The sequence below is a fragment of the Sebastes umbrosus genome, chromosome 24 (assembly GCF_015220745.1).
Source record: "Sebastes umbrosus isolate fSebUmb1 chromosome 24, fSebUmb1.pri, whole genome shotgun sequence".
NCBI classification, from domain to species: domain Eukaryota; kingdom Metazoa; phylum Chordata; class Actinopteri; order Perciformes; family Sebastidae; genus Sebastes; species Sebastes umbrosus.
The window spans coordinates 1,097,212-1,121,241 of NC_051292.1; the positions used below are offsets into that span (position 1 = coordinate 1,097,212).

Consider the following 24,030-nt stretch of genomic DNA (forward strand, 5'->3'; position numbering starts at 1 on the left):
TACACACTGTTAAGAATTTCCCAGTAAAATAACAGTAAAGAACTGGCAGCAGGGTTGCCTTTATGTTACTGTAAAATTAACATTATTATACTGTCACTGAAATTTACAGCTTTGTACTGTTAATGAAAAATACTGTTTTTTTTAAATTAATTTCACAGTATTTTACAGTTCATTTACTGTTTAAAGATACATTATATAGCTGCCTTTCACCTTTCTTTTACATTATCTTACTGATTTGTTTTAATGCACTATTTAGGTTTTTACATACATTTTAATAAACATTATTTTTTGCCTAGATGAATAAACTTAGCAGGTAACAGACATAGGAATAGTCACACTAAATACAATTAAAGGCACTTGTTAGGAAAAAGGCTATAATAGACTTGTTAACACTTTTCCCAAAAATGTATGTCTATTGCTGGCTACAAGCACAGAATGCAAACCAGAACAACATGTGAGTGAAGAACAATAAAGCTAATTCACTGATTTTACAATCATGTACAATGTACAAGCCTCACATGAGCAGATCAGGTCTCAGAATTCAACAAATACTGCATGAAACTGTTACTGATGATCCTTTAGACAGTTGATCAGCAGTAAAGTGCTGTTTTTTAAAAATGCATTATAGTTCAGTTAAAAAACGACCTATGAGCGTAATTTAACAGGTTTTCTTTTGTATTAACAGTAAAGCACTGTTTTTAGCAATAACAGATTAATACTGTTGAAATCCTGCTTTAAATTAACAGCAATTGTTTACAATGTAGAATAATGACTGTGATGGAAGAAGCACCAACACACCTTAATGTTAAAATAGGCTCCTACATATTACAAGTAAAACTCCTTCATTTAAATTCCTAAAAGTACAAAAGTATCATCAGTAAGAAGTAAAGGTAGTCTAGTTTTGGGGCCCAGCAGGAGCTCATTTCTGCCCAGGGGCCCCTGAGCAACAGCTTCTTAAAGTTGATAAAGATGTGTTGATTCACGCAGCATTTTCATGCATATACTCTGACAGTCTCAACACTAACACAATATTTTTTGAATGTCAATCCAGCTGTTATTTCATCTACTTTCTCAGATAAATAAGGTGATAAAATTCTAAGTTAAGTCTACAGGATTGTGTGAAAACAGGCATTTCTTGCAGTGTGGAGGAGTTCCCGTCTCCAGCCTCCTATCGCTGCATCATGACGTGGTTCATGTGGATCCCAAGAAGTCCATCTCATTCTGCCAAATAACCGTCCAAACACTTGGCATAGCAGCACATCTGGCTCCTCACAGTGTTTCATTAATACTGAGAAGGTGAAATTAAATTACAGCAGCTTCTCCTGCACAATGAAACCTTTCGTTTATGATCGGACAGAAAGAGGAGAACACACTAAATCTGAATCAAAATTTTATTCTTTTCTAAACAACTCCAGTTCATAAGAAAGATCAGTAAGTGTATTGTGCTACTGTTATGTGCATTTGCATGTGATTTTCTTTATTTGGAGTAATACTGGGCTTCAGTAGAGATGAGTGCAACATCGTCTACAACTGAGAAATCAGTTCTTAAGAAAGGATTCGTCATTTTCAACGTCAACGTGTGTCTAGATAGACACGGTTTCTGATGTTAATATTCTTTGCATCAGTATGTGTTGAAGTATCACATGTTGAAAATGACATCCATCAGCTCTGGTTCTTCCCGGCTCTAGTCGACAACCAGCGAGCTCCTCACAACGGGGAACAACTCGAAGAAACCCTGCAGGAGGAAGCAGACAGGAAGGGAAATCAAAAGGAAAATATCTGCAGGGGATGAAAGAAAAGATCTAAATCAAAGAACTTGTGACTCATCTGGATAAATGTATTATTTCATTCCTGAATTACTCAAAGCTCACAGAGACCTGATAAAAAAATCTCCATCTGCAGAAAACATGTGTGATGCACAAGTGTCAGGAAATACCAGCCGGGAAGAAGAAAATATTTTGATCTTCTCTCAGTGTGAACACACCGTCTCTGTTCCCTCCTCATGACACATTTGCAGAGCTCATTTTTTAAATATATATACATTTTAAATCCTGCATTGTTTACATTGATGGTTACCTGCTAGCAGTCTTCTCCACTGTTGGATCAGTGGGATAACGTGAAACAATAGCAGGATTTGACTCACACATTTGTAATAACGTTGCTCCATTAATGGTCAGAAACTCAGCAAGGTACCTTTAAGAGTGAGTCCACATGCATGCCATGAAGAGCACATTATACACAAAAAATGTCCATCACAAGTTCCCAGAGCCGAAGTTGACATCTTGTTTTGTCTTAACAACTTAATGATGACATAAAACAGGAAAAAAACAACTAAAAATACTCAGATTCTGAAAGCTGGAACCAGAGAATGTTTTAATCAAAACTGTCAAATATGGTATTACATAACTTTATGGAGCTCTGTCTGTGAGAGGTGTTGATTCAACTCTTTGGTCACTCTGGAGTTATATTGAGCATCAGTGAGCCTGTTTTAGTGTTTGTTTGGAGTAAAAACCAAACAACTGTTTTATAAATGAGGTTTTGTTTTGTACAAAGACAACAGACGGGTGTTACCTTGAAGAGGGTGGTGCTCTGTAGGACGCTGGAGGTGCAGCACATCTCTCTGATGGAGTGCATGGAGAGCTGCGGCGCTCCGATGTCCACCACTGGGACGCCGAGGCGGGCAGCCAGGATGGGGCCAATGGTGGTTCCACAGGGGCTGTCGTTACGGACCATCACATCCTGCAGGAGGAGGGGTCACAGGTCAAACTGCAGGAAAACTATTACAAATGAAAAGAATAAACACATCTCTGTGCCACAGTCAGCCTATCTGCCTCCTAGTGGCGGTTTAGAAACACTGCAATGTCTACTAACACTAAACAGGGATTCATCAGCAGCTAAACCGTATTATTCTGAGGCATGTAAACAGGATTCTAGGATTATATCGAGCTCTCATAAATATTGATAAAAGTAAAATCTTTCTTTCGTGACACTTTTGCAGGCTGGAAATAGAAATATGTTTCTAGCCTTTCCACGTCTTGTGTTATAATGACTGTTAATTAAATGCCTTTGTCTTTATTTCACACATGAATTCTTTTATTTCCTCTCTGTGTCGTCCTGGAGCAGCCGGCATGTTGCTAGGAGATCTGTGTTTGCAGCCGAGTGACTCAAGACACAAAGAGAAGAGACGCTGCTGAGCCTCTGTCTGCAAACACTTCATCTATAATCAAACACACACATACACGCACGCAGTACCTGCAGAGGCACGCTGACTCGGCTGGCGATCTCTCTGACCACGGAGGCGGTGATGGCCGTAGTGGCGTAACGCTGGTTGTTGTTGAACTTGATCACTGGGCCCTGAAAGGAAAATGTGAACGAAAGTTACATTTGTTATTATTATTATTATATTAATCTGTTTTATATCATGTGGCCAACATGTTTTCACAACAGAATCACTACTACTACTATCTTTTCCACTACTGATTCATGTAGATTTTGTTTATGACACAGTCGAAAATACTGATTAATGCTCATCATAAAGCCCAACTAAGATCTAATAATCCTTAATCTAGAAAATCCAAAGAATTCCATAAAATAATAAACAAACAGGTAGGTCTCTGTATTTGTGAAGCTAAAACCCCAAAAATATATTTTTAGTTAAATATAAAAAATTGGCAGCCACTTTATGTAAGTTAGTGGTTAGTAGAGCACACAAGGTGCACAAAAACAAAAATTAAGCTTTATAAACTATTTGGGACGGTTCAATCTAATAAATGTCTTTAAAGCTGCTACCCTAAATGTAAATTTGAAAAAAAAAAAAAAAAGTATTTGTATTTTGTATTTTTTTAATATGAATGAATAAGTTAAATATCTTCACCTTGTGGAAAGCAGGACGATGGTTCTCTTCATGTTTCTCCCTGAGAAGAAAATCACAAACTTGATCAAAATGAAAGAATAAATTATTGTATATACAGTCTGAGATAAAATGAGATAATGTACAAATGAAAACTAATATCTGATAACATTATCTGAATGGGACTTCTAATTTCTAACTTCTCATGTTTTCAGTTGCCTGCATCCTGTTTACTGGACAAAATTGAACAGATTTTATTTTCTTTACTAGAGTCATTTTTTTCCATTTCAATGCACACAGTTTCCAAACTTTAATTTCTTGATTGAAGTGATTCAGCAATAAAACTCAGCCAGAATTCAATTCATTAAAATAACTAAATAGATAAATAGAGAAACGTCCTTAAATGTTAAATGCAAACATATAATGCTACAACAACTGAGACTCTTCTGTGTGTTAACAGCACGCATGTTGTGTGTGTTTGTGTTGACACTGACTGGTAGTTGGGGTGCACGGCGTGCGCCATGTCGGCGCTGATCATGAAGGAGAGCGGCGCAGCCTGTTGGAAGGCGGTGAGGTTAGAGGCGGAGGCGGAGAGGCGGCTGAGGATGAGCTCCGTCAGGTTGGACTGAGCACCCTGAGCGCTCTCTGATCCCACCTGCACAACACACACACACACACACAACATGCTGTCATGACAACACAAGAAGTCAGAAAATAGTGAAAAGTGTGCATCATTATTTCATCTACAAATGTCTTGTTTGGTTCCACAAACGAAAAAGATATTCAGTTTACAATTATATAAAAGAGAGAAAAGCAGCAAATCCTCACATTTGACATTTAATTTGATAATTTATCTGAATTATTAACTAGTGTGGATTCACAGATTGTGTCATTTCAAGTTTCAACAGCTGCTCATTAGTTAAATATTACTTTTGTCAACTTGGAGAGCCACAACATGAGCTGCAGCAGTGTTGATTATCACATCATTACAAGCTGATGGGAAATAAGCAGTTTATGTGCGAAAACCCCAAACAACAGCTGTTCAGGAGACACTGGACACAGCACACCAAGCATCAACTGTTCCTCATCACACTCACTTCCTCGTTGTCGTACAGAGTGATCATGCGGACGTTGGGATCTTGGGCCAGAGAGTCTCCTGAGCAGGACTCCACCAGCCCCTGAGACACAACAGAGTCAGACAGGCAGAAAGAAGTGAGTCCCATTCTCTGGATGGTGAAGACCAAAACAAGAAACTAATGAGTCTGACCTGCAGGGCGCAGTAGCAGCTGTGGAGGTTGTCCAGACGAGGAGAGTAAATGAACTCTTCGTACACACCCCCCAATGCCTGCAGAGAGAAGAGAAGAAGAACATGAGCTGTGGAGATGTTTTCTTCCACCATTAGTTTATTCTAACATCTTAACAGATGAAATATGATTCAAAAACCAAAGAACACAGAGGACGGATGAAGCGAGTTAAGCTTCGGTTATAGTTTCCACGAGGACAGTCACACGGACATAAGCTGAGGTGGAATCGTGACGAGGAAACGTTTGGATCTTGTATACTCTGTGCAGGTTTCTCCTCGCGCAAAACCGACATTCTCAAAGCTCCTCAAAGTTCAACATTTTCTCGCCCATCCGCGTCCGCATAATTAGAACGCACGGACGGGCCGTGTCTGATGGCGTGATGCGACCCTCGCGGATGAGGCAAGCATAAATCAGGCTTTAGGCAGTAGGCCTGGGACCACTTGTACATTTACTGATACTGCAGTGAAGTTACTTCACGTTTTATATTTATTTTCTGTTTTTCGTGCTGCTGAAAGTCTTCATTTTTCTTTCTGATGATTAATAAAGTCTCATCTTTATCTTAAATAAACATTTTGCATTATTCATAAATATATGAGAATATGCTGGTTGTCTGAGACTACTGCTGCTCTCGGGGGTTAAACTGGATTATTCCAGGTGACAGGAAGTCAATGGAGACTCACCGCGGGCTGAGTGTCGGCCAGACAGAGCTCAAAGTCCAGCAGGGCTTCAGGCTCGACGGCCAGCTCTGTACACAGCAGCTTCACCAGCGCTGGGTGGTGCTTCTCCGCCTGAGGATGGAAGAAACAACACGTCATCACTTTCTCCATTTCCTCACTGGATTTGACATCCTTTGTCACTACTTATCCTACAAAACTAATCAGCTTTTCATATATTTGATCATTTTCTAGCTTTTGCATATACAAGTGAGAAGTTACAAACACGTTGGGGAGCAAATTTGGCAGAAAAACACATCATTTGGTGTTTCTCCGTCTCTAAAGCAAAATAGCTGGTACATTATTCTGGCGTTTGTGAGGCCATGTGGCGTGTGGGAAGAAGAAGCAGCAAACATTAGGAATAAGAGAAGAGACAGTAACACTAACAGAGACTACATGACATGACAAGTGCCGTTACTCAAATGTCAGAACACCAGATGTGTCTGTTTTACCGTGTTGGCAGCACAGGTAGCGTCTCCGGAGGAAGCACAGCCCGTCTCCAGCTCCTCCTGGACGGCGGTTGCGATAATGGGCACGCTGAGACAAAAACACACCCACACACATAACTGAGTTGGCACAAACTGCAATCTCAGCAATTTGATGGTTGCAAATTAAAAGAGGCTGCAGACAAAGAAGTTGAAAACTAAATATTGACTACACTGAAAGAGCTAAAACCCAAGCTGTAAGTTAAAGTTGTATTGATAGTGAGCAAAATAAACACATTTTGTTTCTCAATTTCTATTAAACTTCAAACATTAATTGAATAATAAGATGGCCTAATACTGTGATATTGTTTTTTGTCATTCTCCCTGCTTCTTTCCATCATTTTTATTTATTTAACATTTAGTAAAAAGTCTCCTTTTGCCCACAATCACAATGGAAAAACTCAGATTTGAAAATAAAACATTTCATCTCCCATGTGCATCTGAACTCCACATAATAATATAATAGTGTTTAAATAAATGCCCTAAGCTGCTGTGTCTTGTTACTGACAGGTGGTTCTCCTTGTTGGGGCCGAAGGAGTCGTTGACGTCCCTCTGCAGGTGGATGGCCAGGTGAGGGATCCTGAGCAGAGGCCTGGACACGTGAAACAGCCGGTGGACCAGCCGGCCGTCACTCTGTAGGAGGACAACACACACACACACACACACACACATAAGTAGTCAGCAGATGAAAAAGCTGAAGCATTGCTGCCATAGAAGAACAATTACTGAAAACTTAAAATGGTATTTTACATCCTATATTCATCTCATTTTAACCTGCGCTTCTATTTAAAAGAAAACTGTCTCACAACATACTCCAGTGCCAGTACCTAAAACAGTCCTGACAATAATATTAATAATAATAACCGTGGTACCTTGACCATAACGCGGCCGGCGAGGGTCAGGTCTCGGTCGAACCAGGTGTTCCAAATCCCTCCACCGTAGCACTCCACCCCGACCTGCAGACAGCCCTGCTTCGTCCTCTTAGACCTCGACTTCACCTGAAACACAAAGAGATCATCTCAGCTACTAATCAAATAAATACACAACTGATTTACTGATACTTCTATTATGTTTTTCATTGCCCTCTCCCGGTTTCCTCCCGGGGTCACAATTCTCCTGTATTTCTCTATTTGAGGTAATATTTGAGTCCTTATTTATGGCATATTTTCACACCTTTTTTCCTTTTCGTTATCTAAACCCGTTTCTGGCACTGTACAGCGTGTATAATCTTCACTGTTTCCACCTGGACAACAATAGAGCTACACCTAATGTTGTGTCCTGGTGGAAGAGAGCTGCTCGCCACCGCTCGCTACTCAACGGTTTGAGCTGCGCTCGCCGGGTTGACTATACACCACGCAGCGCCCAAAGTTGGGCTTTGCTCGATGCAGGGAAAAGCCTTTGTGGCGTGGTGCAAGCCATTAGAAAATGCAAGCAGGAGCAGCAAATGAATGAATGAAAGAAAACTGATGAATATTGGTTCACGCCAGAGGGGCGAATTATTCGATTTCTCTAAAAGTAAAATGAAAGTAATTATTATTACTATTTACATTCTTTAAAACTCACCAGAATGAAGGAAACTAAGTCTCTGAAACTCTAATGTTTCTGGGGGAGGACCGCCACTTTGATTTAGAAATCCTCCCTATTTTTGAGGTCTCAAAGTTGGCGAGCATGCTGCTCTCTAGGAATGTAAGAAAGGTAAAGATTGTGATTGACAGGTGGAAGTGGGCGGGCTCTCACCCTGAGGCAGGGGCTGTCTGTGTGGGCGCCGATCATGGAGAAGCCATTTCCTGGCAGGAAGCGTCCGCCCACGGCGAAGGCGATGAGGCAGGAGTAGTTCCTGGTCACAAAGTACTGAGGAGAGCAGAGGATAGCTTTTAAATATCAAGGATTATTAAACAAACAGCATGTGCAAATATTACTAGTTATGTCCATCTGTTCCTTGAACAGCAGAAAAGGAGGCAATATATTTTTATTTTGAAATCCCTCACCACTTCCTGACTTAAAGCCCTGCATATTGTTTAATTTTTACATATACACACATCACATTTATCACCAAGCTGGCTAGAAAAAAATGAAATTCAAGAAACCCAGCGGCTAATGTGAGACTTTACACCCCTGAGATCTCAGAGCAGACCGACCTTGCTGGACGGCTTGATGTCCCACTGCTCCGTCTCCTTCAGCTCGATGAAGCCCGCCTGCAGCAGACGCCGCTTGCATTCTTCAACCACTTCAGGGACGAGAAGAAGAAAAGACACTCTGCTGTCAGCGACGTTTCTGTTCACTGCTGCACTGACGTTTATTGGGTTTTGTAAAAGTCAGAGTGATTTTTCATTGAAGCTGGAAGTAGCTCCACCAGTCTGGCTGAGTGGCAATAAAATGAATTTCATCTTGTTACCATTTTTCATGACTTTCAGCTTTTCAACACCAACTGAGATATTGTGGAAAACTGCTGAGAGGCAGGCTTTCCCTGTTGCAACATGAGCCAGTGCCTAATGTTTTATGTATTTTAGTTTGTATTTTTCAGCTCACTTTTATCGATGAGGTTCCCCCAAAGATAAAAAAGAAAATTAAAAAAATTAAAACTAAACTGACATATCAGGGTTTTTTCTTCCATCCCTGAATTGATGTTTCTGCAAACTAAGCAGTGGTGGAACAAGTACCCAGATCTTTTAATTAAGTAAAAATACAAATACCACAGACTAAAAAAATACAAGTAAAAGTCCTGAATTCAGAATGTTACGAAAGTAAAAGTACAGATGTATTATCAGCAAAATGCACTGAAAGTATCAAAAGTAAAAAACTAACATATACAAAGTTTATTGCTTTCCTGCTCATTTAAAACACAACTCAGAGGGCAACAGAGGTCACAGAGCAAAGGTAGGAGATATTATGAAATATCTGTTCCATCTGCAGAAACGTTATCTTATCTCGAGCTCAAAGTCGTCTGTTAAACTGAACAGCGTCTCGAGTTGGCACCTTCTTAATGCTGACACACGCACATCTCTTTGTTCTCACACTGGAAGACTTCATACTGGACTCCAAATATCTGTCTCTCTTATCAAACACAACCGTCTTACCTCGTTTGAACTGTTAATATCAAACAAGTTAAAACATGTGATACCAAACTGGAAGGACGGTGATTCGACGCTTCGCTTGGATCTGATGCAATAACACACTCATCAGAAAAAAATGATTTCTGTTTTCATTTTAGAGCAAAGTTAAATTAAATAGATTTAGTTGAAAGTGAAGGATTGAGTTAAAGAATCAACAAGGATCTTTATTTTTGACATTTCTGTTACCGCCTCTGTCACAGTTGGCATCAAAAGTAAAAAAGTCACTTGAATTAACCTACAAATGCTGATGAGGAAACAACATAGGACATATATTAATTAAAATACATAACATTCATTTCTCCTACATCATAGTTTTTGAAGCTCATGCAAAAAGTGCTTATTCACAATGTTTTGCATGTACAAGTACACTTCTTTAATGGTCCGTGTATATGGTCAGCTTTCAGTGGTGGACTGAATTAAGTACATTTACTCAACTACAAATTCAAGGTACTTGTACTTTCTGGAGTATTTCTATTTTATGCAGTTTTATACTTCTATATCTCAGAGGCACGATTTTTTTCGCGTAAAGTTATGACTTTATTCTCGTAATATTACGACTTTTTTTCTTGTAATATTCTGACTTTATTCTCGTAACATTATGACTTAATTCTGTAAATCTCAGATGTGTTTTCCCTCAATGTGGCCCTAATACTGCTTCGTACATTGTCTCTTTGGCCCTCACTGCATTAGACTTATATACTATATACTTAGACTATAAACTGTGTTTCCTTCATCACAATGCTCAAATGTTTTGCGGCTCCAGACAGATGTTTTTATTATTTTTTTAGCCTAAAATGTCTCTTTTGATATTAAAGGTCGCTGACCCCTGACCCCTGACCCCTGACCCCTGGGTCTAGGAGAACCACGCCTTGCAGCACATAATAACATAGAACATTGGTCCTGTTGTAAAATCTGTTAAATTAAAGGATAAACCCAGTTTGTTCAGACTTTACCGTGATATGGAGACACTCCTCTGTTGACAAACTGCAGGAACTCTTTGGCTGCAGACTGCACGGCCTCTTTGGAGCTCTTCATGATCAGAGACTGCAGAAAGAAAAGAGCAGAAATAAGGAGTCAATTGCACAAGTTAACTAGCAGCTACCTAGTTCTAATTTCAGCCTTTCTCTCGCTCTACTTTTCGTTAGACCTGACATGCATACAGCAGGACAAGCTAGCAATATCAAATTAGTTAAACAGCAAATAGTTTGCCCTTTAACTTCATAATAACTGATATTATCGCGCAAAAGCCAAAGCTTGTCCGATAAAGGACGCACAGGTATTGAGCTAACCTTCCTCTGCGCTCCTCTTCCTCTGCTGGCTAAAAGTGAAAGCAGCTCTCAGTGAGGGAGCAACTCCTCCTCATGTTTATGGCACTTACCTGCATTAATTGCACTTTGAAGCTGTGAACTCGGGTGAAACAGCAGAGTAAGCAGTCTCCTGTCTTGACTTACACTAACACCCACAGATCAGCTGACTGCAGCACAGGAAGCAGCAGCTGTGTTTTCTACACACAGCGACACACAGCTGCCAGGAGGTGTCATTACAACCAGTACATTTTTTTACCACAGATTTTTCATAAAATTATTGTCTGCACATTGTCATAGACATGTGCAGGGACATATATAAAAAAGACTACAATATATTATACAGAGAAGGACAAATAACAAAGTACAAAAACAAAAGAAAACAAAACAACACAACACAAGGGGATAAAAGCAGGTTGAAGAATGTGTGTGTGTGTGTTTGTGTGTGTGTGAGTGTGTGTGTGATAATAACCTGATTTTTTCAGGTGGAATTTCATTCATTCATTCATTCTCACTGTGCAATATCATTTTCCACTTGTGCAAATTTGTTAATAGTCTGTTTATTGTCAATACTGTATATACTGCTCCTATTTTTATACTTCCTTCTGTTTAAATGGTTCATATTTTTTTACTGTGTTAGCTGATGCATCTTGTTTTTTGCACTATCCCCTTTGCTGCTGTATACTGCAAATTTGTCTGTCCCACTGTCATAGCCATGGTTATGATATGTTATTTCCTGGATCAATAAAGTCTATAAGGTAGGGCTGCACGATTATGGCCAAAATGCTATTTTATGAATCAATTTTGAGATTATTTATCACCATTATACACAGATTTTACGGACAGAATATTTCTATTGCAATTTCACGTTTTAAATAAACAGAGCGCTGCTTTCAGTTCCATCATTCCAAACTCTAAATGTTATATCCTTTTACTTTGTTGATGTCATTTATAGTGGTTATTTGCATCAATTCAAATGATTAGGAAATAAATGACTGTATTTTTATTTAAATATTTCCTTTGATTAAAAACATCTTGGCGTTAATAGTTTTAATTATATATTATAAGCTGCTTAGAGCTATAGTGTTAGGAAGTTAAACAGATCATATTTCTCTCTCTATTATCTATTTTATATTTCTCCTTCAAACAACTGGATTTATTCAAAAATCTCGCCAAACACTACATTTTACAAGATTACATATATATATATATATATACATATATATATATACAAATGTATATCAGAGGTCAAGGGACAATGTACAAATATATATAAATGTATATGTGTGTATATATACAAATGTAATATAAAGAAGATTCTTTCATTGACATATTCCTGATACCTGGGATGAGAAATGTTTAAGGCCAAATTAGGCTTTTTATTTTGAATCCATCTCTCTCTCTCTTCCTCTCTGATTTTACTTTATTCATGTTTGTATACAGACCTCTCTCTCTCTCTCTCTCTCTGTCTTTCTTTCTATCTCATGTTAGTTTACTCTTTATTTCTCCCGATGCAGGCAGCCATTCATCACTGTATGACCACAGGAACCAGCCTTATATAGTCCTGAACAACCAGGGAGGGGGAGGAAGAAAACGATGAAGACGTGTTTATATCAGCTGTCAGCTCACAGCATCGCTCCTGCTCTTGAGGAAGCCCAGGGGGATGAACACGCACACGCACGCACACGCACACACACACACACACACACACACACACACACATTAGCATTCAGGCTCTATTAATAGATGTGAGAGCAACAGGCTGCAGTGGGAGTATTGAACATACTGGGATCTTACACCAGTACTGTACAGTACAGTAATTGGGAATATACTGATATCACGTGAAACTAGAAGACCTAATGAATCCATCGGTACCAACTATGTCATACTAGCTTGTCGGGGAGATCGCTAAATAAAGCTAAATTTTGGAGAGGAAAAACTGTCATGTCCATTTTCAAAAGGGTCCCTTGACCTCTGAACTCCAGATATGTGAATAAAAATGGGTTCTATGAGTACCCACGAGTCTCCCCTTTACAGACATGCCCACTTTATGATAATCACATGCAGTTTTTTTTATATGTAGTACAAATGTGTTATTTTCTCTTTCTAAAAATGGTGTGTTTGAATAATTCTGCATACTGGGGTCCATAAACAGTCTTGAATTATATAAATTGGGTTTCACTGTAAAGCTGCTCACTGTATAAAATGACCTGTGGTGACCTCTAGGATAATCACAGCCTCATGAAACTTTACAGCCACAAACTAGAGACCTAGAGCATTCAGAGGATGAATGGATTAAACTAGAGACCTAGAGCATTCAGAAGATGGATGGATCAAACTAGAGACCTAGAGCATTCAGAGGATGGATGGGTCAAACTAGAGACCTAGAGCATTCAGAGGATGGATGGATCAAACTAGAGACCTAGAGCATTCAGAGGATGGATGGATCAGACTACAGACCTAGAGCATTCAGAGGATGGATGGATCAAACTACAGACCTAGAGCATTCAGAGGATGGATGGATCAAACTAGAGACCTAGAGCATTCAGAGGATGGATGGGTCAAACTAGAGACCTAGAGCATTCAGAGGATGGATGGATCAAACTAGAGACCTAGAGCATTCAGAGGATGGATGGGTCAAACTAGAGACCTAGAGCATTCAGAGGATGGATGGGTCAAACTAGAGACCTAGAGCATTCAGAGGATGGATGGCTTTCCTAGCTAGATTGACAATAAGGGGGTTTATGAGCAGTTTAAACAACACAAGTTCTCGCCATCCAATCACTGAAAAATGCAATTCTTGCATTATTCTCCAAATGTCAAAAGTTTTTGATCCCAAATCACAGCATGGCTTTTTCTATGGTGTTCCTCAAGGTCTTGGTGTCTTAATGTGGTATTTTGGAAGGATTATTGATCATTTTTATCAACTCTCCAGTGGTAAAGAAATGGTTAAATTTAGCACCAAATCTGTGTAACAAATGGTATCAACCCAAAATTTGCTGCAACAACTTATGAGACATAACAGAGCATGGGGATGGCCATCATATTTCATTATTTCTGTATATATTTTAATAAGATAATTCTTTATACTGTATAAAGAGCACTGCTGGAGCTGAGATGGAATGTGCACACTTATCTGTGTAAAGATCCAATAAATGCATACTGCACAGATTGTGTCTCCTGCTATTTTAATAAGAAAGTTTGTAATAAACCCACAGACTTTGCAGCTGATTTGATTCTCTCAGAACAACTTTTAAATAAAATGTGTTTAAAAATGATTCCCAAAAATGCAACAGCAGCTATAATGAAGTGTTAACGTGTTTTTTTCAATACAACATGACTCAGAGCACATGTGAGTCCAGAGGGAACCTCCCTTTAAATCCACTTCACTGTCACACACTCACTAATGATATCATCAGTAATGGCACATATTGTTTGGGAATGTGGGCTTTCTCCTGCTCTGGGAGCTCCTGCAGGGACACACTGCCCGTCTCTCAGGATGGGATAGTTTTCCTTTTTAAGGCAGGTTAGTCAAAGCTCCTCCCCCCTCACACACACACAGAGGCGCCGTCATTAACAACCTGCCTCACCATGTGAGGATGACACACAGTTTTCAAAGTCCTCGCATCCTCACATCGTAATGTCATGAGATCACAGAGGCAGGGGAAGGTGACACATGTGGTTACGTTTAGAGACAAAAGCGCAGACTCCCTCATTTATTTCGATCAATGCAGAGGACTCCTGCAAAAACCTGGCTCAGTTTTTGCTGCAATGTGCCGCATTGGTCAATTAAATACATACAAATACATATCATCATCATCCAACGTTGGGCTAATTTTGGCGGGAAAAACCTGCATGTCCATTTTCAAAGGGGTCCCTTGACCTCTGACCTCCAGATATGTGAATGAAAATGGGTTCTATGGGTACCCACGAGTCTCCCCTTCACAGACATGCACACTTTATGATAATCACATGCAGTTTGGGGCAAAAACCATGCAGTTTTTTTTAATGCAGTATAAATATGTTATTTTTGCCTATTCTAAAATGGTGTGTTTCACCATTTCTGCATACTGGGGTCCCTAAAAGGTCTTGAATTACATAAATTGGGTTTCACTGTAAAGCTGAGACTCTTGTGGATCCAATGAGCCCAACTGTATTCATGTGTCCTTCATTATTATTCATTATTCATGCCTTATAAAAGTGCGTTGAAACAGCCGGGATATCGATGCAGAAGAATATAAAATAATAAAAATAAATGTAGCGCAATTAATTACAACGCACTACTTCTGTCTTTGTGATTGTGGTTATTTCGCCTTATTAAAGGTGCAATTTGTCCCATTTTCTTCCATCGTCATCCAGAGCTGTTACTGCCGGACCTAAATGTTTAACATACTAACTTTAAGGGACATTAATCTGTGTTGAACTAAATCATGTTGTGTACAAAATTCTCAGCATCACAGATTACTAAAATGATTTTCCGAGTATAAATGAGAATGAAAAGAAGAACGAAGGGGTGGACGGAGACGGTGAGGGGAGAGGAAAGGATGAGGAAGAATGAGGGAGTAGATGAAGGAGAGGTGGTAAGAAAGGAAAGAGAAGGAGACAGAGGTAGGAGGGGGTAGAAAGTGAGGGAGGGGGGTAACTACAAATAGCCAGGGGCAGCAAGTTCTCCGTCAGTGCTCCCCTCTGCTGCAGCCCTCACCAGGCTTTCCTTGTCTTCCAACATGGCCTCCTACAGCTCCTCCGCCCAAACCGCCTCCTCCTACCGCCGCACCTTCGGCCAGGGCACCTACGCCTCACCCTCCCTCAACCGCTCTCTGCTGGGCCACAGCGGCGGCGGCGGGGGCCATGCCTCCTCCAGGGTCTATGAGGTGACCCGGAGCAGCTCCGCGCCGGCTTACCGGGTCTCCTCCAGCTACTACGGGAAGCCCCTGGCAACCTCTCGGGCTTCCATCGGGCGCTCCTACACCGGCATGGGCGAGACGCTGGACTTCAGCCTGGCCGACGCCCTCAACCAGGAGTTCCTTACCACGCGGACCAACGAGAAAGTCGAGCTGCAGCACCTGAATGACCGCTTCGCCAGCTACATCGAGAAGGTCCGCTTCCTGGAGCAGCAGAACCAGGCGCTGGCCGTGGAGGTGGAGCGGCTGCGCGGCCGCGAGCCAACTCGCATCGCCGACCTGTACGAGGAGGAGATGAGCGAGCTCAGGAGGCAGGTGGAGATCCTGACCAATCAGAGGTCGCGTATAGAGGTGGAGCGGGACAACCTGGTTGACGACGTGGACAAGCTCAAAATCAGGTGGGAGGGGCAAGATGGCGTGTGTGTGTTCCTTTAAGAAGAGGTGTGAATGCACATGTCAGCTGCTTACAAGGTTGTGTGTATGTGTGTGTGTGTGTGTGTCTGTGAGACGCAGAGAGAGAAATGTGTGTATGTAAATATGATAGAAAGGTGGAAAAAAAGGATTTTGCACTCAGAGGGAGAAAGAAATGAATAAACGTGCTGATTAAAACATGTGAAAACGTTGACTTTAAGAGGTAGTTTGACATTGAAAGTCCAGTAAACAGGTGAACCAAATCACCGACTACATGAAGGTGAATGAAGGTGTGGATGGACAGGTGGATGAATGGAGGGATATGATGAAGACATGATTTAACCAGCCGTGTGGGAGATGAGCGAGTCTCTCAGCTGGCAGAATTATCTGCTGTTTGTTGTGGTTACAGGAAGTATCTTTAACCCTCAGAGACCCGCGATCCCGACTGACTTCACTGTCTTTCAGAGGCTGTAGCAGGTTCAGTTTTAGAGCTACAGTGAAGCTACAGATATCATATTAAACAAGAAAACATAAGGAATCCATCGGTACCAACCATGGCATACCACCTTGTCGGTAAAGATCGCTACATAACGCTGGGCTAAAGTTAGGCTAAAATTTAGCAAGGAAAAACTGCCATGGCCATTTTCAAAGGGGTCCCCTGACCTCTGACCTCCAGATATGTGAATGAAAATGGGTTCTCTGGGTACCCACGATTCTCCCCTTTACAGACATGCCCACTTTATGATAATCACATGCAGTATAAATGTGTTATTGTCTCCTATTCTATAACGGTGTATCTGAATATTTCTGCATACTGGGGTCCCTGAACAGTCTTGAATTACATAAAGACTCTTGTGGATACAGAAAAGACTAAGTATTATCTTTGATGCAGTAGTAAGCAGCATTTCAATGTTGCTGGTCTTTAAATACTTTATGCTTCATATTCTAATAATAATTAAAACATGTTCCATAAAATTCAAGTTACATATATACCCATTTAATATAGACTGATGATTATAAAGACATGTTCCCAGGCTTTCAGCAGTCTGTATGATCTTAAATTAAACCTGACGATGAGCTCTAATTCCTGCATTAACTCGTCTTCGTCCTGCTGAATCCCAAACGTCTTCATCAGCTTGGTTCCAAAACCAGAGAATAACACAAATTTAAAGTCAAACAGTCGTCTGTTGCTCAGACTCTTTCTAATCTACAATATTCTCTTGTAAAAATGTGTGTGTGTTACTGCCGACGTCTGACCAAAGTTAGAGCTCATCACACACACATATGTTTACAGTATCGTCTTCTATAAAAGGAGAGGAAAGAGCTCCACATATCTGAAGGACCTCTAACGATCCGTCCTTCCTCTCTGGTTTACATTTGAAGTGCCAGTTTTATAAAGATACAGCGCTACTGCAATTAAATAATAAATATAAAAGAATCACTGGAAGGTCCTTTAAAGGGATTTAAAGAGTTTTCACTTTTATCTGGGTTTTTATTGCTGTAAGTTCAGTAACATTAAATGTGCAGCAGACTTTGTATTTCCTGACTTAATTCGTAAAATGAGTATTTGTTCAGAGGATTACAATAATAACTTAAGAGCTTTTGTTACAAACATAAAGATGTTGTTTAATTTTGTGTTTTGCGTTTCAGCTCAGATGTTTTATTGGCAACATCATTTCCCAAACATATGTGAGATGAAACATTTAAAAACCACTCAGTTTAAGCAATGTTGGGGACTTCTACATTTGACAGTTAAAACTACTTACACATGGTGGGTATTCTTTGGGATAATTCCAGTCTTTTTAGACTCAGTATATTTAAATTTGACTACTTCTAGGTCACCAAAATAGAGAAATGATTCAACATTTCTCCACAACCTTCCTCTGGGATTTCCTAATCATTTTCTAGAGAGTTTCCATGTAAAAACTATGCAGCAATTATAGAGAAAAGGGACAAAGGGCACAGGGATTTCCTTAAAATAAATGCTCAATTTAAATTAGATATATTTAAACAATAAATACAATATGATTTATGGTGCCATTGTCTGTCGTCAGGCTGCAGGAGGAGATTCTACAAAAAGATGACGCAGAAAACAACCTGGCTGCTTTCAGGGCGGTGAGTCCCTCATGTATTACTGATACTGCGTATTATTACTGTTGGTATACTGTGTATTACTACAGAAGGTATTTACAAGTACTCCAATCAGAGACATCTTTGAAATGTAATGTTTTCTCTGTAAGATTTCAGAGATAAACGCTGTACTTACCCGGTTCGGCTGAGCTGTGTGTTAAAACTCTGCCTTTAAAAACTTCATAACATGCTGTGATGGTCTTTTTTCTGAATAGTTTCTAAAAGACGAGGCCTTAACGCAACTAAAACAACACTTCAAGTGGATGTTGTCCAAACAATTCAATATTTTATAGTTATAAAATCAACACAGGAGAAAGATTTTTTTTACTTTATAATATTTTTAACCGTTTTTATATTGAATGTACATACTTGACTTTGGATTATTTTGTGTTATCTTATTTACATTGTTATTGATCTTATTTGTTATCATCTAAGTTTTACTTGATCATATTTCATTATTGTAATAAAACTACTCCATTTGGAGTCAAAATTATACCATTTTTTTATTTTTTTTTTATTTTATACCGTGCACAATGGTAGAATGTGGTGACGCACAGGGTAAATGTCATGGCCAAAGGCTCCATTGTGTGCAAGTAGCCTCCTAGTGGATATCAGTAGTATTTTAGAGCCAAATTCCCTTTCAAGAGGTAGAAAACCCATTTGGCACACTTTGGGTATCCAAGTGGCCAAATGGAGAGTCCGCCTGGTCCTATCCTCACTAAAACCTTTGTAGAATCGATGTGCTTTGTGTTATTTATATCTGCTTTGGCACAGTTGTAGTCAAGGAGTTGCTGAAAGAATTCAGTGGCATCTCTGTGCATGGCATCATTGCTATAATGGTGTTATCCACTGTCTAATCTAGAAAACATTTTAGGAGAGGATAAAAATGTAAATCTTTCCTTTGGTTCATCACAGTTTACTCTGGCATAGTAACAGTCACAATGTTACTGACACTGAGGATGAATTCTCTGAGGTCTTACCTATCCATAGAGACCAAGATCATGCATATAGACCTAACTATTTGCTGGACTTACTTTTTACCATTTCTTACCGATCTGTGTCAGGATGTGGATGCTGCCACTCTGGCTCGTCTTGACCTGGAGAGACGCATCGAGACACTGCAGGAAGAGATCGCCTTCCTGAAGAAGATCCATGAAGAGGTTCCTCCTTCTTCTTCTTCTTCTTCTCCTCCTTCTTCTTCTTCTTCTTCTTCTTCTTCTTCTTCTTCTTCTCCTCCTCCTCCTCCTCCTCCTCCTCCTCCTCCTCCTCCTCTTCTTCTTCTTCTTCTTCTTCTAAAGTATACTTTGGGGAAATATACTTGAACTTTACTTATGTATACTTCATAAAATAAACTTGAAGTATACTACTTTTTGGTAAGGGTGGTTGGTTGCTACTCCCGTTCTCACCTGGACGTGTGGATACTATATTCAGAACTAATCCCTTCTGTACTCTGACCTTCCTCCTTCTCCTCCTCCTCCTCCTCTTCCTCCTCCTCCTCCTCCTCCTCCTCCTCCTGCAGGAGATCCGCGAGCTGCAGATGCAGATGCAGGAGTCTCAGGTGCAGATTCAGATGGACATGTCCAAGCCGGACCTGACGGCGGCGCTGCGAGACATCAGAGCCCAGTATGAGGGCATAGCCGCCAAGAACATCTCCGAGGCCGAGGACTGGTACAAGTCAAAGGTGAGAGAGGGAGACATTGTTATCATGATGGGCTTTAAAGATTATAAATAAAGAGATTAGATCTCTATAGCAAGTAATAATAGCACTGGTGTGACCTTTGACCTTTGTCCCTCCAGGTGTCCGACCTGAACCAGGCAGTGAATAAAAACAACGAGGCACTGAAGCAGGCCCGGCAGGAGACCATGGAGTTCAGACACCAGATCCAGTCGTACACCTGCGAGATCGATTCGCTCAAAGGCACCGTATGTCTCACACACACACACACACACACACACACTACACTGATGGACTCACTTCCTGTCTCTTTGACAAATCCAGAATGAGTCCCTGATGAGGCAGATGAGGGACATGGAGGACCGCCACGGACGCGAGGCCGGCGGCTTCCAGGACAACATCGCCCGGCTGGAGGCGGAGATCTCCAACATGAAGGACGAGATGGCGCGCCACCTCCGTGAGTACCAGGACCTGCTCAACGTCAAGATGGCGCTGGACGTGGAGATCGCCACCTACAGGAAGCTGCTGGAAGGGGAGGAGAGCAGGTGATGATGGAGGAACAAAGACTGAATATGAAACTAAATTGATTCAAACATTTTATATGTTGACTTCCTTTGAGAAAAGAAGGATTTTAAGACTTGTGTCTGTAAAAAGAGTTTTAATATTAAGCTCTGTTGTTGAAACAAGTTTGTTCGTATGCTGCTAAACTGAATTACAATCTGATTTTAAAGGACGACTGTAGCCTTAAAAACTAAATTTTCGTTAATTGCAGAATTATGATTTGGGATTAAATATATTATATAACACTTTTATTTCTGTCTTTGCAGGATTACCTTGCCTGTGCAGAGCTACTCCACCCTGAGCTTCAGAGGTATGAACACACCTGCTGTAACCTGAACACACCACTAGAGGACGCACATGGTCTGGAGGCTGTGCTCTCCCACAATGCATTTCACTGATTTATGATTCACCATCATGTAAATGCCAAATGGAACAAGCACATGGCATCATCCATGATAATAAAATAAGCAAAATAGAATGTGAAAAGGATTCTCGGATCCTTCCTGTATTATATTTTAGGGTAGGGTGAACAGGTGTCCCACTTTACGAGAGACTGCACAGCATTTGTATCCCTTGTCCCACGTTGTTGTTGGGATCTGGTCACCTTATTTTAGGGGGAGTTTAAAATGGTAAACTTTAATATAAAAGCATGCGTCTTGTGTTTTTGCTTTAAACAACAGATTATTAACGTCAGCGGTATGATCTCCTGTCCTGTTGATGATGATGTTTTCTTGCTGTGTTTAAACAGAGACCAGCCCCGAGCACCAGCAGCGCTCCTCTGAGATGCATTCAAAGAAAACTGTCCTCATCAAGACCATCGAGACCCGCGATGGAGAGGTAAAACACACACAGAAGAGCAGGAACACTGCAGGAGATATATCTACATTTTCCTCTTAGTTGTCATTCAAATGTAAAAGTATCGTCCCTCTACAGAATAATCTGTTCTATAAGCTTCCAGCCAACTTCATCAGTCACTCCGATATTTCCTTTTTCTCTTCTATCATCGACGAAACAAAGGAAAAATCATCCCCAAAAATAACCTTAAGAAGAAAATCTGTCATAAAAAAAGTCTAGAACAAAAAAATACAAGGATTTAGGATTCGGTGTGGATCGACACGTGACCTTTTAAACCCCTCGATTTTCACATATTGACTCATTTCTAAACTAATGGGTCTACATTTATATTGATCAGCACTTAGACCGGATCACCTTTAGTTGATTCTGCCCTAAATAACCTCTTCACCTCCTGTCCTGATAATAGCTCAGTTAGATACAGCTAAATGTACAATTTACAAGCTCAGTTAGCACTCATTTAGCACCTTTCACCTCAGCAACACAGCATTTGTCTTCAGCTTTGAAAGCGTGAGGACATGTGACGTTGTTCCATGTCATTCAGGGGACGAACACGCCTCCACACACACACATACAGTGACTAGTTCAGCCAGACTGTGCCATCCAAACATCCCGTCCCACCCGAGTTGAGACACGCTGTGATGTATCACAGACGTGTTAAGACAAGTCACATTTTATTTTCCAGTAATACAGTATGTTATCACCATCTTCCTGTGCAGCCCTGTTGGCTTTGTTTAAGGACGGCACGCTAGTGCTTTATTCCACCATCTTATCAAGTTAGTTCTACTTGTATGTGTCTCATAAAACAAGTGATTTATAGTGAGTATTTCCAACAGACCCTTACAAATGAGCAGTATATTTTATGAAGTATACATAAGTAAAGTTCAAGTATATATTTCCCAAGTATACTTTATGTAGTAAGAATACTAATAACAATGTACCAGTAGTATACTTGTAAGTGCACTACTTTAATACTTCTTGGGACTAAATTGGCCACTTTTAAGTTTATAAAAGTGTAAGAATAATAAACATAAGAGTGCACAACTAGTTTACATCTAAGTTTTATTTTGTACTGCAACAATCCTATAAGTATACTGATAGTTTACTAGTTTTACACTAGTAGCCCACTTTATAGTTTATGAAAGTACACTATAAAGTATACTCTCAGAAAACTACCAGTTTAATAGTTTTTACCACACTCCATCTGTGGTTTATCAAAACTTCTCAGAACCACATGAGCAAGTTTAGATAAAAAAAACTAAATTACAGACAAACATTTGAAGTGCATTTAATAAACAGTGAAGACAAGAAGGCCTGCTGGCCGTTTTGTGACGGATCAAAATGATTTTATACTTACAGGACAACGCAAGTCAATCGAACTTCTGGTGTTCCTGGAGCTGTTTGACCTCCATCCACAATTAGTTTTCATTTTTTTCCAGCTGTGAGCAGCCCCTGAAAAATCATACACAGCACCAGGCTCTTTTACTTTGGAACAAAAGGCATTTATTCAGACAGAGAACCTGTGTGCTGGCTCTCACACAGTGTCTTAATGTCTCTTTAGGTGTCTGTTTTATATATAGTCTACTGACTGTTGCGTTTCTGCCCTGCAGGTCGTCAGCGAGTCGACGCAACACCAGCAAGACATCATGTAACCATCTGCAGAGGAGAAGAAGAAACAACAACACACCTGTCCTTCTGGACAGATGAGGAAAAGAAAAGATGTGCAAATAAAACTAAAAGTGAAAAGACTTTACAGACTCATGATTATGGCCCCTGAACGTACTGCAATTTGTGATTTTAAAGCAGGGTGGTAACTTTATCTCTGCTTAGTGGTGTGTTTTAGCTGGATGCAACATACATGTGTGTAGCTAACTATGGATGCACAAGCTGCAAAAAACCTCCATCTAACAGAATCATTTCTGTGTTTAACTGACATCTAGAAACCTTTTTACTTGTGTCTGTATCTTGAAATAAGAAACCATATGGACTAAATAGATAATAATGACTTGATAAGATGTAGATTTTTTGCCAGTAAAATATTCAAATCACATGGGAAAAAGCATTTTTGCATCTGAAAGAAGGTAAAAGCTTTTCAGACGGCCTCCGAAATAAAACACTTCCTGCTCTGCAATTTAAGTTAAATGTCACAGAAAATGTGTTGTTTTACATCAACATCCTCTGCTTTTGCATCTCACAAAGTATGCAGATGGATCCAAACCTCTTGTATTATGATTCTTCTGGTTTCTTCCCTACACACTGTTCCTCAAGGTCAGAGTCACCGTTTTGTCCGATCAGGAGCATTAAGGAGGATGAGGTGAACTGTATGTGCATGTTTGTGCTTATCAATAAAGGGACGCAGAAAGGACAGATAAAAAGGAGAAGATGGAGGAGGAGATTAAAAGGAGATGAAGCGAGAGATAGGAGGAGGAAAGAGGTTGAGCGAGGTAGAAAATACAGGAAAGAGAGGGACAGAGAGAGAGAGAGAGAGAGAGATAATCCCTTGTGACTTTCAAATATTATTTGCTAATAAAAGTAAAGTGGATTTCATGTTCCAGCTGATTGATGTCTGCTTGTCCTTGAGCTCAAAGACGACTCGCACACATTGATCGTATACAGGCCAATAGGAACACATGCTTTAATAATCATAGTCATAATTCAATTCTTTTTTAAAAAAAGCATGGAGTTACTGGCCTACAGTGATGACATTGCACTCTCCTTTACAGAACGGCTT

The 24,030-nt window shown here is 40.2% G+C and overlaps 2 protein-coding genes across 3 annotated transcripts; one reads left to right on the plus strand and one right to left on the minus strand.

The window, feature by feature from the left end:
• Positions 1-1,377: 1,377 nt before the first annotated feature.
• LOC119483389 (aspartyl aminopeptidase) lies at positions 1,378-10,967 on the minus strand. Of its 2 annotated transcripts, none has more exons than XM_037761467.1 (15): positions 10,844-10,967; positions 10,419-10,509; positions 8,491-8,579; positions 8,090-8,203; positions 7,225-7,350; positions 6,861-6,985; positions 6,320-6,404; positions 5,835-5,942; positions 5,118-5,195; positions 4,948-5,028; positions 4,345-4,505; positions 3,875-3,914; positions 3,253-3,354; positions 2,572-2,739; positions 1,378-1,735 (listed from the first exon to the last, which is right to left on the minus strand). In XM_037761467.1, exons 1-15 carry the CDS (start codon positions 10,847-10,849, stop codon positions 1,685-1,687), a joined length of 1,425 nt encoding a protein of 474 aa, XP_037617395.1. In that variant the 5' UTR covers positions 10,850-10,967; the 3' UTR covers positions 1,378-1,684. The 2 variants fall into 2 exon arrangements, with proteins under 2 accessions (XP_037617395.1, XP_037617396.1); XM_037761468.1 differs by having other exon boundaries at positions 10,755-10,894.
• A 4,475-nt stretch (positions 10,968-15,442) lies between these two features.
• On the plus strand, positions 15,443-23,846 carry desmb (desmin b). The gene is made up of 9 exons (XM_037761470.1): positions 15,443-16,068; positions 18,136-18,196; positions 19,276-19,371; positions 19,731-19,892; positions 20,009-20,134; positions 20,211-20,431; positions 20,714-20,757; positions 21,196-21,284; positions 22,910-23,846. Exons 1-9 carry the CDS (start codon positions 15,494-15,496, stop codon positions 22,949-22,951), a joined length of 1,416 nt encoding a protein of 471 aa, XP_037617398.1. The 5' UTR covers positions 15,443-15,493; the 3' UTR covers positions 22,952-23,846.
• The last annotated feature ends 184 nt before the right edge of the window (positions 23,847-24,030 follow it).

What these genes read in the sequence shown, in the direction of transcription:
- desmb (XM_037761470.1), top strand. Translation starts at nt 15,494, where the DNA reads ATGGCCTCCTACAGCTCCTCCGCCCAAACCGCCTCCTCCTACCGCCGC. An exon ending in TCGATTCGCTCAAAGGCACC is followed by an intron (nt 20,135 to 20,210) that starts GTATGTCTCACA and finishes TGACAAATCCAG; the next exon opens with AATGAGTCCCTGATGAGGCA. An exon ending in TCGAGACCCGCGATGGAGAG is followed by an intron (nt 21,285 to 22,909) that starts GTAAAACACACA and finishes TCTGCCCTGCAG; the next exon opens with GTCGTCAGCGAGTCGACGCA.
- LOC119483389 (XM_037761467.1), bottom strand. An exon ending in CTACCTGTGCTGCCAACACG is followed by an intron (nt 5,943 to 6,319) that starts GTAAAACAGACA and finishes TTCCATCCTCAG; the next exon opens with GCGGAGAAGCACCACCCAGC. An exon ending in TGGCCGACACTCAGCCCGCG is followed by an intron (nt 5,196 to 5,834) that starts GTGAGTCTCCAT and finishes TTCTCTCTGCAG; the next exon opens with GCATTGGGGGGTGTGTACGA.